Source organism: Arachis ipaensis, chromosome B02 (genome assembly GCF_000816755.2).
Source record: "Arachis ipaensis cultivar K30076 chromosome B02, Araip1.1, whole genome shotgun sequence".
NCBI lineage: Eukaryota > Viridiplantae > Streptophyta > Magnoliopsida > Fabales > Fabaceae > Arachis > Arachis ipaensis.
In genome coordinates, this window is record NC_029786.2 from 65,173,213 (window position 1) to 65,190,602 (window position 17,390).

At 34.0% G+C, this 17,390-nt stretch overlaps 1 protein-coding gene across 1 annotated transcript in view; it reads left to right on the top strand.

Annotated features, from left to right (window-relative positions):
• LOC107627321 overlaps positions 1–5,917 on the top strand; it is a 12,609-nt gene extending 6,692 nt beyond the window's left edge. The window contains exon 5 of the mRNA XM_016330166.1: positions 5,671–5,917. Coding sequence (XP_016185652.1) covers positions 5,671–5,917 — 247 coding nt within the window. The remainder of the gene's footprint in view (positions 1–5,670) is intronic.

The window sequence follows — 17,390 nt, forward strand, 5'->3', positions numbered from 1 at the left end:
TTTATTCATTACCTTTTTTTATTAGGTTGAACTTTATTTAAATTATTTTAAAATATTTTTTATATAATTTTATATTTATTGAATCTTGAAAAAAACTATAAAATTAATCTTGGAGCCCATTTGAAAAGTAGAAAAAGTTATTTTTTCCTGATTTTTGGCACTATTTTAAAAAGAACTCTTAATTTTTCAAAAAGTTAATTCATAACTTTTTGAAGATGTAGAAATATATGACTTCTCCTCCTCGATAAGTTATTCTATTATTTTCGTAAAAAAAAAAAATGACCTCAAAACAAAAAAAAATCTACTTTCATTCTTGGTTTTGTAAAAAAAAATATTGGAAATACTAGCCCTCACAGTCCCACTACCATTTTCATCCAAGGTTCCATCTGTTAGAAGCATTGGCCTTCCACCATCATTTTAAAATAATGTTTCATCTGAACCACCTATTGCATATATTCCTTACAGTTTTTTTTTAATCATTTTACCATTCTATTTGTAAAACCCAAAACTTTTGGAAAATCTCATTACGAGTCAATTTCAAATTATTTATCCATTAAGGATTTTAATTTCTGAAATTATTTTATTAAGGCTAGTTAAATCAAGTGTTGATAATTAAATTTGAATTTTTATCTAATTTCATAATTATTGAATAATTTTCATATTTAAATTATAAAGTTTAGTAATAGTAAAATAATTTATATTTTATGATTTACTTTAAATAATTGAGATTTTAGAATTTAATACTTTAATTTTTATGAATAAAAAAAATTAATTATATTATCTCTAATTATTGAATTAGAGCATTTCTTTGAAATTAATTTGTAATTTATGATCAAATAATATTTTTCTTAAGGATAATTTTGTTGAATTAAAATTTGTTTTCAATTACGCTATTACCCCCCTAATTTTATTAAAAATTACCTAAATTACCCCCAACTTAACCCTAACCCTAATTCCCAAATTGGAAAAACCCTAACCCTGAAACCCTAGCCCAATTACCCGATTTCCCCTAAACCTAGCAGCAGCAACACTTTTTTCCTTTCCCAAATCAGGCAGCAGCAACACTGCAATAAGAGAGAAAAGAGAAGCAGAAGGGAGGAGAAGAGAAATGCTGCAATATGATACCTTGAAGATTTCTTATACAGTTTAACAACTATTTATTTCTAATACCTCGCTGTGCTTTTACTGGTTTATGGAACTGCACTTACTTAAAATACAATTTGACTTTCTAGTAATTTTACTATAGTTCCAATGGACATCTTTATTTGATTATGTATTTGGGTATTTTCCAAAATTCTGGAAAGAAAGGATTTTTTCGCTTTTATTCCGGTTGATTTTTGTTGATAAACTTTACCTAATTTATTTTTGACTTGAGTTTGGTTTAGCATACTACATTGTTGATGCCATTGCTGTTTTTTTGAAAATGTTGGACTCATAACTTCCTTCTTATGAACACACTCATTCTCTCTTAAGCTTTTCATCTCCATGGATGTCATACTTGATTCTGTTTTAATTATACTTCTACCTTTTGTGGGCACTACAATCAATCTCAGCTTTCCTTCTCTTGTGAATCTCATTCTTATGTGAGTCAGTTCGATTCGTTTCAAATTAGTGCATCGTTTATCCTCTCATGGTCTCTACCAGAGTTCTTAGTCAAAGATTTATCCTTGAGAAATTACTAATGATTGAATTGTCTTTTTCTATGACTTTTGTATTCTTTTGGATCAATTGAAAGCTTGTTTGATGTCTCATGCCTAGTGGATCTTGTTTGAAATACCTTGATTTAAGATCCTTTCTTGTATGGTTTGACTCCTTTTAAGTACATTCTAATCTTCTTGAATATCCTTCTGAGATGGTGATTTCAAGTGTACTCTCGGAGTTTCGTTTTGAACTTTTAAAGACATTTTGATTCCTCTTTAAAGATATTCTAAGGCAAAATTTTTCTGTTGCCTGATTGTGATTGAAATCATTCTTCAATTTTTGACAAAGTTGATTTAAACTTGGCATGTGCTATTTTAAATGAAGTTTTGAAAAGTTTTCATGTTTAGTAGGAACCTGCTTGTTTGTAACGCACTACTTATTTCCTTTACCAACTTATAAGCAAATTTTTATCTCGGATTTTTTTTTCTAAATAGAGTTTAACTTTCTCTTTCATCCTTGCTATAATTTTATACACGCTTGTTTGAATATGAACTTTGAGAATTTTCGGACAAGCATTTGATTTTCTTCCAAGTTTTATGATTAATTTTGGTTAGGTTGTGCACCTAACTATCTAAAATATTTGGAGAAATATTTTTGTTCTTAGCCTAATCGGTGTTCATTTGGTTTTAAATCTCTACCTAATCTAGGATGCCACATTTATACTCTTGATATCCTTTTTCAAAGTGTTTGTTGTACACTTGTTTCTTTGAAAACGTGAAATAGTTTTTGAAAGGTTTTTCACTCTTTCATGAACAAAGTATTCGGAAGTATTTTTAAATTGTGCTCGAGTTCTGTGAGCTTCGCCTTGGGTTTGAGATATTCTTTTTTTAAATCTCCTACTTCTTCGACTCAATTTGGATTTGTTTCAAACTAATGCGCTGATTTTTCTTCTTATTGATCCTATTGAATTTCTTTGATCCAAGGGTTATCCTTGAAGTTGTCAATCGATTTATTTCTAGTAAACTTCATTGCTTGAGCATCTTTGTTTACCTGGAATTGGATACATTCTCTCAAATCTATGAGTATTATCTTTGATATTTGTCTGTCCTTTCTAAAATCTTGTATCCTTCTGAGTAGACTCGAGAATTGTTTTGATATCACGTACGACCTGTAGACGTAATAATGCGATGCGTTAGTTCTTTAAGACGTGATATGTGTATATGGGAGGTGAAGCGGCAGGTGTACCACGTTATGAGTTGCGGGTGTTAGGCTTATGATCAGATATATGGATTGTAAAGTGTTTGATGGAGTTGGGAGGCTGAAGTTCTGAAGTGGGAATGAGATCTATGAGAGGACGTTATAGCCGTTGTTTTAATACCAACCTGTTTTGGTAGCCTTTATATCACATTAAATACCACTTCGTTTTGTGAACGCCTATCTTGATTTGCACCCTATTTTGTTACCTCAAGTTTTTGTAAAGTCTAGAGATTATGTGACCTTTTGCATCGAGGCTAGCTGGTACCTTCTACTTTACACCATACTTTATCCCTATATTTGAATATTATGGTTATTCGGTATTTGAACATTTATACATATATGTTAAGATTTCTTACTTTTCTAGAAGTATTTAAAAGTACTAAGACTATGTATTGTCTTATGTATTACTTTAATTTTCGAGGACGAAAATTCTTATAAGGTGGGTAGAATGTAAAATCCAGAACTTTTGAAAAATCTCATTACGAGTCAATTTCAAATTATTTATTCATTAAGGATTTTAATTTCCAAAATTATTTTATTAAGGCTAGTTAAATCAAGTGTTGATAATTAAATTTGGATTTCTATCTAATTTCATAATTATTGGATAATTTTCATATTTAAATTATAAAGTTTAGTAATGGTAAAATAATTTATATTTTATGATTTACCTTAAATAATTGAGATTTTAGAATTTAATACTTTAATTCTTATGAATAAAGAAAATCAATTATATTATCTCTAATTATTGAATTAGAGCATTTCTTTGAAATTAATTTGTAATTTATGATCAAATAATATTGTTGATTTAAACTTGGCATGCGCTATTTTAAATGAAGTTTTGAAAAGCTTCCCTGTTTAGTAGGAACTTGCCCGTTTGTACGCACTACTTATTTCCTTTACCAACTTATAAGCAAATTTTTATCTTGGATGCTCTTTTCTAAATATAGTTTAATTTCTTCTTTCGTCTTTGCTATAATTTTTATACACGCTTGTTCGACTATGACCTTTGAGAATTTTTGAGCAAGCATTTAGTTCTCTTCTGAATTTTATGAACTACTTTTGGTTAAGTTGTGCACCTAACTATTTTTCTAAAATATTTGGAAAGATATTTTAGCTATTAGCCAAACCTGTGTGCATTTTGCTTTTAAAACTCTACATAATCCACTTCAACATGAAATTGTATTAAAGTAAAGTCGCGTTTATGCGTTTGTTACTCTCTTAAAGAATGTTTGTTGCTTAACCTTTCTTTTAGACTGCGAAGTGATTTTTTCGCAAGTTTTCGACTCTTTTGTGAACACTATATTCGGAAGTATTTTTAATCGTGCTCTCGAGTTTTGTGAGCTATGTCTTGGGTTTGAGATGTTCTTTTCTGTAAACCTCATACTTCTTCGACTCAGCTTGAATTTGTTTCATACTAATGCGCGGAGTTATCTTCTTATTGGTCCTATTGAATTTCTTTGGTTCAAGGGTTATCTTTGAAGTTGTCAATCGATTTATTTCTAGCAAACTTCAGTGCTTGAATATCTTTGTTTACCTGGGATTGCATACAGTCTCTCAAACCTATGAGTATTATCCTTGATAATTGTCTCTCCTTTCTAAATCTTGTATCCTTCTGAGTAGACTTGAGAATTGCTTTGATGTCACGTGCGACCTGTAGACGTAGTAATGTGATGCCTTAGTTCTTTAAGACGTGATATGTGTATATGGAAGGTGAAGCGGTAGGGGTACAACGTGATGAGTTGTGGGCGTTTTGTTCCTTGTAAAAGAGCTTGTGGGTGTTATTATGATCGGCTATGAGGTTGTAAAGTGTTTGATGGAGTTGGGAGGCTGAAGTTCTGAAGTGATTAGGAGATCTATGAGAGGACATTATAGCCGTTGTTTTCATACCGACCTGTTTTGGTAGCCTTTATATCACATTAATTACCACTTCGTTTTCTGAACGCCTATCTTGATTTGCACCCTATTTTGTTACCCCAAGTTTTTGTAAAGTCTTGAGATTATGTGACCTTTTGCATCGAGCCTAGCTGGTACCTTCTGCTTTACACCATACTTTATCCCTATATTTGAATCTTATGGTTATTCTGTATTTGAACATTTATACATATATGCTAAGATTTCTTACTTTTCTAGAAGTATTTAAAAGTACTAAGACTATGTATTGTCTTATGTATTACTTTAATTTTCGAGGACGAAAATTCTTATAAGGTGGGTAGAATGTAAAATCCAGAACTTTTGAAAAATCTCATTACGAGTCAATTTCAAATTATTTATTCATTAAGGATTTTAATTTCCAAAATTATTTTATTAAGGCTAGTTAAATCAAGTGTTGATAATTAAATTTGGATTTCTATCTAATTTCATAATTATTGGATAATTTTCATATTTAAATTATAAAGTTTAGTAATGGTAAAATAATTTATATTTTATGATTTACCTTAAATAATTGAGATTTTAGAATTTAATACTTTAATTCTTATGAATAAAGAAAATCAATTATATTATCTCTAATTATTGAATTAGAGCATTTCTTTGAAATTAATTTGTAATTTATGATCAAATAATATTTTTCTTAAGGGTAATTTTGTTGAATTAAAATTTGTTTTCAATTATGCTATTACCCCCTAATTTTATTAAAAATTACCTAAATTATCCCCAGCTTAACCCTAACCTTAATTCCCAAATTGGGAAAATCCTAACCCTGAAACCCTAGTCCAATTACCCAGTTTTTCCTGAACCTAGTAGCAGTAACACTTTTCCCCTTTCCCAAATCAGGCAGCAGCAACGCTGCAATAAGAGAGAAAAGAGAAGCAGGAGGGAGGAGAAGAGAAACGGGAAGGAGAAGGAAGAGGGGAGAACGACGCCGGTGGGCGTCACTGCCGCCGCACCGTCGTGTCACGCAGAGAAGAGAGAAGTGAGATCCGAGAAAGAGAGAGAGAGTGCCGGTGGGAGAGGGAGACTGCTGCCACAGCCGTCGCTGTTCGTCCTCCAGCCCGTCGCCACCATCACGGATCGCCACTGACCTCGTGCTCGTTGCCACCGACCACGAGCCAGAAGAGAAGAAGGACGATGCTATTACGCTGTTTCTCGCTGCAGATGAGCTCGCCGCCACAGCTGTTATTGTTCATGCCGTCGTTGTCGCCGTCAGCAGAACAGAGGGTGAGAGCGAGAGACAGAGAGCTTGCGGTGGGGGAAAGGATAGGAGCCGCTGTGCTGCGCGAAGCTATCACCGCCATTCCTGCCACCGTCAAGCCTCGAATAGCACCACCGAAGCTCTGGCCATCACCGTCGTTGAGGAAGCTCACCGGAGTTGTTGGAGGCCACCGCCGCTCTGTCTGGTTCTGTGTTGGCTCGCGCTGCCGTGCCTGGCCGCCGAAAAATGCCACTGTCGTCGCCGGAAAGAGCACTGCTGGTAAGGGTTTAAGTCTGGTTTCTGTTCTTTCGAAACTCCGGAAAGAGTATTGACACTGCGTGGTTGTACAGCTGCTATTATCAGAGATTCGGGCCACTGCCGTCACTCAAAAAATTATTGACGGAGCTGCTACCGGGCTGATTTGGAGTTGCGGCTGTTTCATTTTGTTAATTCAGTGAGTATTTCTGTTTTGAAAGTCTTGCGTTAGTGTTCTGTTCCGTGTAATAAAGTATTTGCAAGGTTAATAATTTTAGGAGTTAGAATTTGGTTTGCTTGTGCCGTTCGTAGCTATTTCTGCTTTTGAGAGAGCAAGCAGAGCCGAAGTTTTGGTTTCCGGTGATTTCGGGTTGAGACGAAAAGAACTCTGTGAGGCGTTTGGGCTATGGTTTTGTGTTTTGAGGTAGGGGCTCTTTCAGAAAACCATATTTTATGAATTAGAATTATTATATATGGATATTGACATGAGAAAATGTATCTGAGAGTGATTGTATAAGTCTTATGTAATTGTTAATTGTCTTGAACGAATATGAATGTTTGATTGGCTAGGTTGTTATTCGGTTTTGTGAAACGGATAGTTCTTGAAATGCTTCTTTAAAGTTAATTTATAAAAGCTTGAAATAGGGTTTATTCTGTTAAGAATTGATTTGAACTTGATTTGGTGTTCTTGAATCCTGAACACGATGTATCTTTGGAAACAACTTGATTTTGAATTGATTTGGTTTTGGACCCCTTGAAGAGGGTTGCGGAATGGTTTGGTTGGGACCCGAAAAGGGTGGCAAAGTCCAAGTTTTAGGGGAGATGTTGCCGAAATTCCTATAAAATCTGAGTCTTTATTTGAAATGTTATTTGGGGAAATTATAAGTTTAATGCCTTTCCTATTTTACTTGGAGGATTGTGAATTTAAGACTTCTTTTTATTATCTTTACTTAGATTAATTATGAAAGTGATGAAGCTACGCTTTGAGAGAATTATTGAAAAGAGAATTATGATTTCTTCTTATTTCCTAAGAAAAATAGTATGTCTTTGGGTGCAAGTCATTCAAAAGAGAATTATATTTTAAGGCTGTTTTAAAAGGTAAAAAAAGGGTTTATGTTTTTCTCTATTTAACATAAAGATTGTCACTTGGAGGAGTTTTCGTGACTTTAAAAGAATTTGGGTTTCGGTTGCTAAATATCATTTTCTGACGTTTTAGAGAGTATCCTTTGAATTCTGGTTTAGCAAAACAAAAATGATTTTTGAGCTGTCTGAAACGCTTTAGATTTAATCATGGAATTGAAGCTAGTTTGTTTAAGTAAAGGAAATGGTTTTGAAAGGAGTAATTGATTACACGACTCGGTTTGGCTTAGATTCTATTCTTATTACTCAAATTAGGAAGCCAATGTTTTAAAGATTTTAAGTGAAAATGAGTTATGTTATTCTCCCCTAAAGACTTGAGATTCTGCCAGGGAACTTTTGTTATAAAATCTCGTTGTTGGATGGATGATTTTGAATATTTCAAAAGAGATCTTTAATTTGCCATGGTTTTGGAAGTTTTGGAAAGAGGATGCCGAGAGTGGCTTTGTTTTTAAAAGGGGAACTTACTTTGAGTAAAAGGGACTTATGAGCATGAGATGATTTGAGGAATGGGAACTTTAAAGCCAAGGCTGAAAAGAGTTGAAATTTGATTTCAAAGTGAAGTGAATTGAGAAAAAGTGATTTATGGCTTGAATGCTGATTTTATGAATTTGATGATGTTGGATGGTGGAAGTGCTATTTTGTTATGAGCCGGATTGGCTGTGTATGATAATGAATTTTGGCTGATTGCGGAATATGTTATGAGCTGGATGGCTGACGATGAGTCATGAATTTAAGTCGGATGTCTGAAATGAATGTTGATTTATGGCTGAGAATAAATGCATATATGCTGAGATATTGATATTGTGATTTTGCACTTTTAATTATCTGAGATACGAGTTTTCTTGGGTAGAAGCAGTGACTAGCCACCACGTGCTCCACGTTGAGACTTGATACTCTGCTGACCCTATGTCGTAAGTGTTGTCGGACACTGTGAAAGTTCCGAATGAGCTCGCCCCCGTGAACATACACCAGTGAGGGTGTTGGATGTGAATTATAATTATCTCTTGTGAATAACTCGAGTTGGGGATGCACGACAGATGGACAGTCTAATGGTTAGCTACCAGGACTTGTCGGGTTGGCTTTATAACCGATAGATGATATCATCACCCACTAGAACGGGAATTCACCATATGCATCTATGTGGCATTGTTTGGGTGTGCATATTGTATTTGGTTTGCCTTTGTGATTACTTGTGATTATCTGCTAATTGTTCTACTTGCAGTAATTGTTTGTTTGTGCTTGAACTTTCCTATTTGTGTTTCCGACTGAGACTCTGTTGGACTGTGGTGATTGGTTGTTGTTTGGGTTGTTTGGGCCTAGAGCCATGGTTGAGGATGAGGTGGGCCGAAGGCCATGTCTGGTTGATGTTTCTGGTTTGGAAAAGTATGAAGAACTAACCTGGTTCAGCATAGATGAACTTTTTGAAAGGCTTTTGAATTTATAAGAAATGAACAGTTTCCTCTTTCAGAAAAGATTTCAGATACTTTTATAGTAGACCTTTGTTTTTAAAAAGAGTACATAAGGCGGTTATTAATCACTGTAACGACTTTATCTCGCGTATCCTATTATAGTAATTCTGCAACCCTATAGTGAGAACCCTTTCGAGGATGATATTCTCACTCTCCTACAGATCTTCTCTTTTCAGGTTACAGACGACGAAGTTCAGGAGATATTACTTATTTTCTGTCAGGCAATATTTTTGTATTATTTTAGTATTCATGTTTCCCCACGCCTTTAATTTTGCAAGTCTTGTAAGAGGGATAGGATTATGATGAGTTGTTTGTAAATTAATGTGTATATATATATATATATATATATATATATATATATTTCCTATGAGTATTGTAACTTATATTGTATGTATGAGTGTATGTTTTCAAAAGGTTCATTTTAAGTTTTAAACAGGCTCATATTTTAGTATTAAATAGTATAAGAGTCGTCGTAATATTCGAGCTATCAGAGTGGCGCAGTCGGAAGCGTGACTTTTGATAGTTAGGGTGTTACACTATTTTTATTATTAAATTTGTATTTAACATTGTGTGTGGTATAAAATCCCAGTTTTAATTTTATTTTTTTCTCATGTGATTTTACTTTTATATAGCTGCTATTATTTTTACAGGGATGCTACACATCCATGTAACCATGTAACCAAGTTGGCCCAACACCAAAAAAATCCAATACCATTAAATGAAACGTGAAATGCACGCGCCCAACACACACGAAATCGCTCTTGCCCAACGCCACTTCTTCTCACGCTCGTTTACGCACGGAGCATCTTCTTCTTCGCCTTCTTCCTCCTTCTCCTCCTTCTCCTCCTTTTTTGCGTTCATTCTTTTTCACGTATTTTTTTCTTATCGTCATTCTTTTGTTGTTGTTGCTGCTGTATTTTTTTGTCTTTTTCTTCTTCTCTCTCTGGTGAAGAAGCAGTAGAAGGTGAGGAAGAAGAGTTTTGAATAGTACAGAATGAACTGAACACAATACTCATGGTGAACCGAACGCAGTACTCATGGTGAACTGAACATAGTACTCATGGTGAACCGAACATAGTACTCATGGTGAACCGAACACAATATAATTGTATAGTACTGAGTGAATAAAACATAATCCATTATCTAAAATCAAATTCAAACAGCTTTTCTGCAGAATGAACCAAACACAGTACTCATAGTGAACCGAACACAGTACTCATGGTGAAACAATTGTATAGTACTGAGTGAACGAAACATAATCCATTATATAAAATCAAATTCAAAGAACTCTGCCTATAATTTACATATTATCAATTTAATTCAATTCAATTCAGTACACCTCCGTCCATTTAATTCAATTCAAATTAGCAATTGCATTCCATTCCATTCAATTCGATTCAAAATTGAATAATCCAAACTTTGTCAGTTTGATTCGTTTCAGAAGAGTAATCCAAATCGCTCTCCTGTTTATCAAAAAATTATGAACCCCTCAACATTGAACCCTAAATCCTAAACCCTAAACACTAAAACCAGAACCCTGAACACTGAACGCTAAACCCATAAATCCTAAATCCCTAAAACCTTAAAACCTAAACCCTAAACCCTACACCCTAAAACCTAAACCCTAAACCCTAAACCCTGAACCCAAACCCTGAACTCTGAACCCTGAACCCTGAACGCTAAACCCTAAACCCTAAACACTAAACCCTAAACCCGAACCCTGAACACTGAACTCTGAACCCTGAATGCTAAACCCTAAACCCTAAACCCCGAACCCTACTGTAAATCCTAAACCCTTAAAACCCTGAATCCTGAACCCTAAACCCCGAACCCTACTGTAAATCCTAAACCCTTAAAACCCTGAATCCTGAACCCTAAACCCTAGACCCCTAAACCCTAAACCCTCAACTATGAACACGGTGAACCGAAATTAATACACGGGGCGAACCGAAAGTTTGAAACACACTAAACCCCTGTATATTAAACCCTGAACCCATAAACCCTAAACCCTAAAACCCTAAACCCTGAAACCCTATCGTCATTCTTTTGTTGTTATTTTTGCTATACTTTTTTGTCTTTTCCTCCTTCTCTCTCTCTGGTGAAGAAGCAAAAGAAGGTGAGGAAGAGGAGTTTTGAATAGTGCAGAATGAACCGAACACGGTACTCATGATGAACCAAACACAGTACAAATGGTGAACCAAACATAGTACTCATGGTGAACCGAACATAATAAAATTGTATAGTACTGAGTGAACAAAACATAATCCATTATATAAAATTAAATTCAAACAGCTTTCTGCAGAATGAACCAAACACAGTACTCATGGTGAATCGAACACAGTACTCATGGTGAAATAATTGTATAGTACTGAATGAACGAAACATAATCTATTATATAAAATCAAACTCAAATAACTCTGCCTACAATTTACTTATTATCAATTCAATTCAGTACACCTCCGTCCATTTAATTCAATTCAAATTAGCAATTACATTCCATTCAATTCGATTCAAAATTGAATAATCCAAACTTTGTCGGTTTGATTCGTTTCAGAAGAGTAATCCAAATCGCTCTCCTGATTTGAAGTTGAGTCATTTATTGTTTCGATTCAGAAGTACAGATCGAAGAAGAAAACGAAAAAAGAATAGGAAGAACATAAATGCAACCAGACCGAAATAAGAAAACGAGAAGATGAATGCGACCAGAGGAGAATGACGAAGGCAATGCAGATCAATAAGGAAGAACGTGAGAAGAAGAAGAAGAAGGAGGAGGAGGAGGAGGAGGAGAAGGAGGAGGAGAAGGAGGAGGTTTACGTTGCAGCAGAAGGTTTACGTTGGGCAAAACTTTAGGTTGCAGCACGTTATATGTAGCACGTGTATGACAAACGAGTGAGGGGTGGGGGACGCGCGTGTGGAGGAAATTACTTGGTTAACAACCATGTAAAAAATACATGGATGCAGAGCTTTTCCATTATTTTTATAGTTAGTTATAGCAAGTTCTTGACCCCAATAAAAGAGGAGGGAATTCTAATAGAAGTAAAAAAAATAAAAAACAGCAACAAAATATACATTGAAACATATTTCATATTTATTTTTTATTTTTATCCACCATATCATACACAATAAAACAACAAACACTAACCACACAATAATTTCTTTAGCATTTCCATCCAGATTATTGCGAATTAAAATTTTATTACTATTTATCACATACAAGAATACCGTTATGGGTGAAGATGAAGTAGAAGAACCAATTTCTACCTAAAAATAGAACTAATAAGAGTGTAAATAAAGAATTAATTGTCTAAACAATTATAATCTTAGTGATTAGGTTATAGAAAATCAACATTCAATATTAAAAAGTATTTGTTATCATCGTTGTTTTAATATCCATTTTTTTTGGGAAAAAAATTATATTTTTTAAGTTATTTATCCAAACACTACAACTTTAAAATAAGTACTTCTATAACTAAAAATTCAAATACAAAATAACTTATTTATAAGCTACTATTCATAAAAGTCCTTAACAACGAATATAAAATTATATAAATTATTTTTTGATCGCTTTGTCTTCTCTGTTTTCACCGAACTTCAAATAATTTTTTTTTTCATGGGTCAAATGAATTAAAAGTTGTTGAATATTGAGTTTTTATGGTCATGTTTTGCTTTATTACAAACTGTGTATACGTGTGTGTGGAAGTTGAGAACAAATTTAAGGTTCTTCGGCTGCTCACAAAGGTTAGTGACAAAAGATTTTTTTTTCGTGACTTCTTGACATTGTATATATATTATTGGATGATTCTGGTTTGCTTTGTTCATTTTAATTCTGATTTTTTCGACTCCAAATTTTTTATTTTTGTTCTTTTTTTATACCTGATGAATGGGATATTTTCTGGGAGGTTTATAGTTGGCTTATGATGGGTAGATTTTTATTATTCTTTTTTTTGCGTTGTCTATTTAGGATTCTTGAATTATTGTGAATATGATAAAAATGATGTGTGAATGTCTCTGAATTAATTAATATATTGTACTAATGGTACATACAAATTTTGAATGATGCATATAATATCTTATCACACAAATTTTACGCTTAAGTTATAAATTAAAAGTGGTGAGACGTTATGACATTTAAAAAATATATATATATATATATATGAAAAATAGTTAATCTAAGAGCCTTGAAAATAACTATTGACAAAACAAAAATTGCATCGCACTCAAAGTAAAAAATATAAATTACAGAGACAAGAGATACCTGTGTGTGTAGAATTTCAAAAGAGATACATATCAAGCTCTAGTCTCGACTTGCGAAACAGAGGTCGACTAGAATTATATATATATAGTCCAAAAGTATAACAAAAGCATAAACATAAATCCTATTTCTCTATAATCAACGTCTAAGAGGTATACAAATTAAAATACAAAAGTGGAGAACATATATAACTAAGTGCAAAATATACAAGTCCTAAGATGAAATCTTCGCTTTCCAGAGAGAATCCAGTACGCTCAATAAGGTGCTTTGCGTCCTGCATCTGTAAAATAAATAAATCCCAACACGGATGAGAACATCATCCTTTCAGATTCTCAATAGAGTAAAAATTTTAAATAGAGATAATGTAAAACTACTCGAGCCCACCAAGCAATTCTATACTTCAGTCAACCTAAAGTTCAAGCCTAGGATCCTTTCTAAATCAAACCAGATAATAAAAAACTAAACCTCAGCTAACTAGTAATTTCAGATTTCTAATTCCTCTCATTACAAGTCATAAGTCTTCTCTTATCATCCCAATAGTTCCAACTTAGTAATTCTGTATCAAAACTCAGTCTTTCTATAATTTCCAATAATCACATTTAGAATAAGCACAAATCTTCAGCGTCACCACCACCAGTATGAGGGGTCTCTTAGTTATGTAGGGACAGACAAAATAATACAAGAAATACACAAGTAAGGAGAACATAGACAACAAGTAGATCAAATAGCATATAGGTACAATTAATTAAGAAGGTAAACCAAGTACAAGATGCACACCAAATAATTACATACAAATGCAAATGATGCATGTTGTAAAATCTACGAAATTGATAAATAATTAATCAATAAATTAAGTATTATTTAAAGAAATTAGAAAATTAAATTTAATAGTTTAGAATGAAATAAATAATTAAAATACGAATTTTGACACCAATTTTAAAGATTTTGGCCCAAAATTGAGCTAACAGGCCGAACTGATTGGATCGAGCATAAATCGGGCCTTGTATAAACATGACTCATCCATTCTCTTCCTCATTTCTTCGGTAGAAGCATGCTGAGAAGAGAGTTAACGTGTGTAATCACTTCCAATTTTCAATCGTCCGTAACTTTCAATCCAGAGCTCCGATTGACGAGCAGTCAGCCTCTTTCCTAATTTCGAAATTTAAGGTTTTGAGTTTGATAGATTATGTGATTTTGATGTTCTAAGCTTGAGTTAGCTTGAGAAAACTATTGGGTTTTGTTAATTTGAGCTATGGGTAAGGTAAGGAACTCCTATTTCTTGGTGAAAATTTCTAATTTAGTGAAATCTATGTTGATTATAATGATATTGTGTGAATTAGATTGTGTTCTTGTTGATTTGGAGTTCAATCGGGTGGTTTGGAACAAAATCCGGGTGATTAAGCTTGAGAAATTGACGTTTGGAAGTTTAGAGCTTGTGAAAGGAGAGGTTTTTGAGGTGTTCCAAGCTTAGGGAGGAATCGGCCAAGGTATGATTTTGGTTTCTCATAGATAATATATAATGTTTTGTGAAAACATAGGCTAGATGACCATAGGATAGGTTGAAAATGTGGGAATGTGTTAATGCTAGTAACCTTGATAGAAATGTGGAATTATATTGTGAAAGAGTTTATGAATGATGATTTTATTGAGTTGGTTGTAGGAATTTTGTTAATTAATGTTGTTGATGGGAGTTGATGAATGATTATTGATGAATGTGAGTATTGATGATGAAAGATTGAGGATTGGTTGAGTTATATATATGTGTGTTTGTTGAATAATGAATGAATTGAGAGTTGGAAATGATTTTGATATTAGAATTGGTTTGGCTTATTGAAAATGATTTGAAAAGGATTTGAGAGGTGTTTTGGTTGGGACCCGAGAAGGGTGGCAAAGTCCGAATTTTAAAGGAGATACTGCTGAAATTTTTATAAAAATTGAAAATTTAGTTTGAAGTATTATTTAAACAAGTATGGATAAAAGAATTATATTATTTGACTTTGATTTATAAAGAAAAGAAATGCATTGTGTTTTAGAACTTGATTTATTAAGAAAAGTATTATGTTGGAGTTTTAATTTATCAGGAAAAGTATTATGTTTTGAGTTTTACTTAGTTAAGAAGAGAATTATGTTTCGAGTGTGAATTATTGATGAACGGAATGGGAGGTGTGATGATGATAATTGTTGAATGAATTGAATGATGAAGAGGATGAATTTGATATGAAAATTATTTTGTGGGGATCATAGTTATTTACCACCGACCAGATTTGATATGAAATTGTTGTGGGGATCGTGGTTATTTACCGCCTACGTGTGTGTTATTTTCCAATTGAAAATGTCTGTGGGGATCGAGGTGATTTACTGGCTACCAGGTGAGGATCATGGTACTGTACTGCTCACCAGTTTTCAAGAGAACGATGTCTGGGTTAACTACCGGACATGTTGGGTTAGCTGTATAACTGATAGATGAGACTTATCAGCCATAGGATATGCATACATCATATGCATATGTGTGTTTTGTTTGATTGTGCATTAATTGGGCTTGCTTATGTGATTACTATGCTTACTTGCTATATTTGCTACCTGCTGTATCTGTATCCTACTTGTGTCTGCTTCATCTGTGCACCGGAGTTTTGGAGGATTGGAGGAAGGTAGAAATTAGGGCTTAAGTTAGAAAGAAATTAGAAATAAGAACCTTAGATAACCTACCCTTTCTATGGCTTTTCATTTATAAACTTTAAGATTTAAATCTGAGTGTCCAAGTTCTAGGATCGCCTCTAGCATTCCCGGGACCTTATATATTATGTATGTGGGCACCATTACCATGCTGAGAACCTCCGGTTCTCATTCCATATCTATGTTGTTATTTTCAGATGCAGGTCGAGATGTGCCTCGGTGAGCATCTGGAGGCTTCTCTGGCAAGCGAAGTTGGAAAGTTATATTTTAGAATTGTCTGTTATGTATTTTCTGTTCATAGATTATCCTATGTGTATATATAGATAAATGATGTTTAAACCTCTTAGAGACTTTTTGGAGAACTATGTGCTTTCTTTATGCATGTTGGGTTATCTTGGGATATATACTTATGCTTATATATGTATTTATACTCCGGCTAGCCTTAGCTACGCAGGTTGCATCCAGAGCTTGATATAATGTATTTTGGTACTCAACTCTTTTTTGTATACTCACGTCTTACCCTTATCTTTTCTCTAGTTTTACGTTTACGAGAGTAATGCGCTTTTCTTTTCGCGGTTTTTGCTTAAACCTTTCTTCGAGGCTCCTAGTTACAAATTTCTTCAACTATATTTACGTATATATTTTATTCTTAGAGGTTGTAATACCTCACCACCTCTATTTTACGACTTAAGCGTAAAGCTCTGTGTGGTAGGGTGTTACACATGTCTGCCCTATGACCAATGAGCTCATCTGTCGGTTATACAGTCAAACCCGACATGTCTGGTAGCTAACCCTGGATAGTCCCTCGGTGTGACATCTCTCAAGAAGAATTTACATCTCTTAGAGGAATCATCCGGAATGATATAAGTGTCCAGCCATATCTTGCAACAGAGGGTCAACAAAGTCACAAGTCTCAACCTGGAGCAAGTGGAGTGAACCACTGCATCTACTTAGGGAGTTTCAATCCTCAGATTCAATATTTAGTTTCAATCTTAATCTGGAGCAAGTGGAGCGAACCACACATTTGCCTCTACCCGGAAAGGTCAAATCATCTCAACTTGGAGCAAGTGGGACAAACCACAACCCTTGTGTCTACTTAAGGAGTCTCATATCAATCAAATTCATTATTCAATTCATCACCCAGACCTTGCCAGCCCAGCCAATCTAGCTATACTCAGTCATTGTCAATCTCATCATTCATGTCTTATCTCAATCTAGTATTCAGTAAACTCATTACTCACACGTTTTCATCAATATTCATCACTTTAATCCACAATCTCCTCCAACTATCAATATAATCTAAGCCATGTGGTAACACTCATTCTCAAGCATAAAAACAAGTTGTTAGAACTCAATTTGGGGTTATGGAAGTTTAAAAACATGCCAAAAAAATTAAATAGTTGAAAACATAGTTTAAGTATGAAAACAGAACTTCTGCGTACGCATCATACTGTGCGTACACAGGCACCCGAACGCAATTCCTAGCTTGTGCGTACGCACCACTTGCAAAAATCCCTTGCTGTGCTTACGCACACACTCGTGCGTACGCACGAGCACTTCCCTTGCCTCTGTT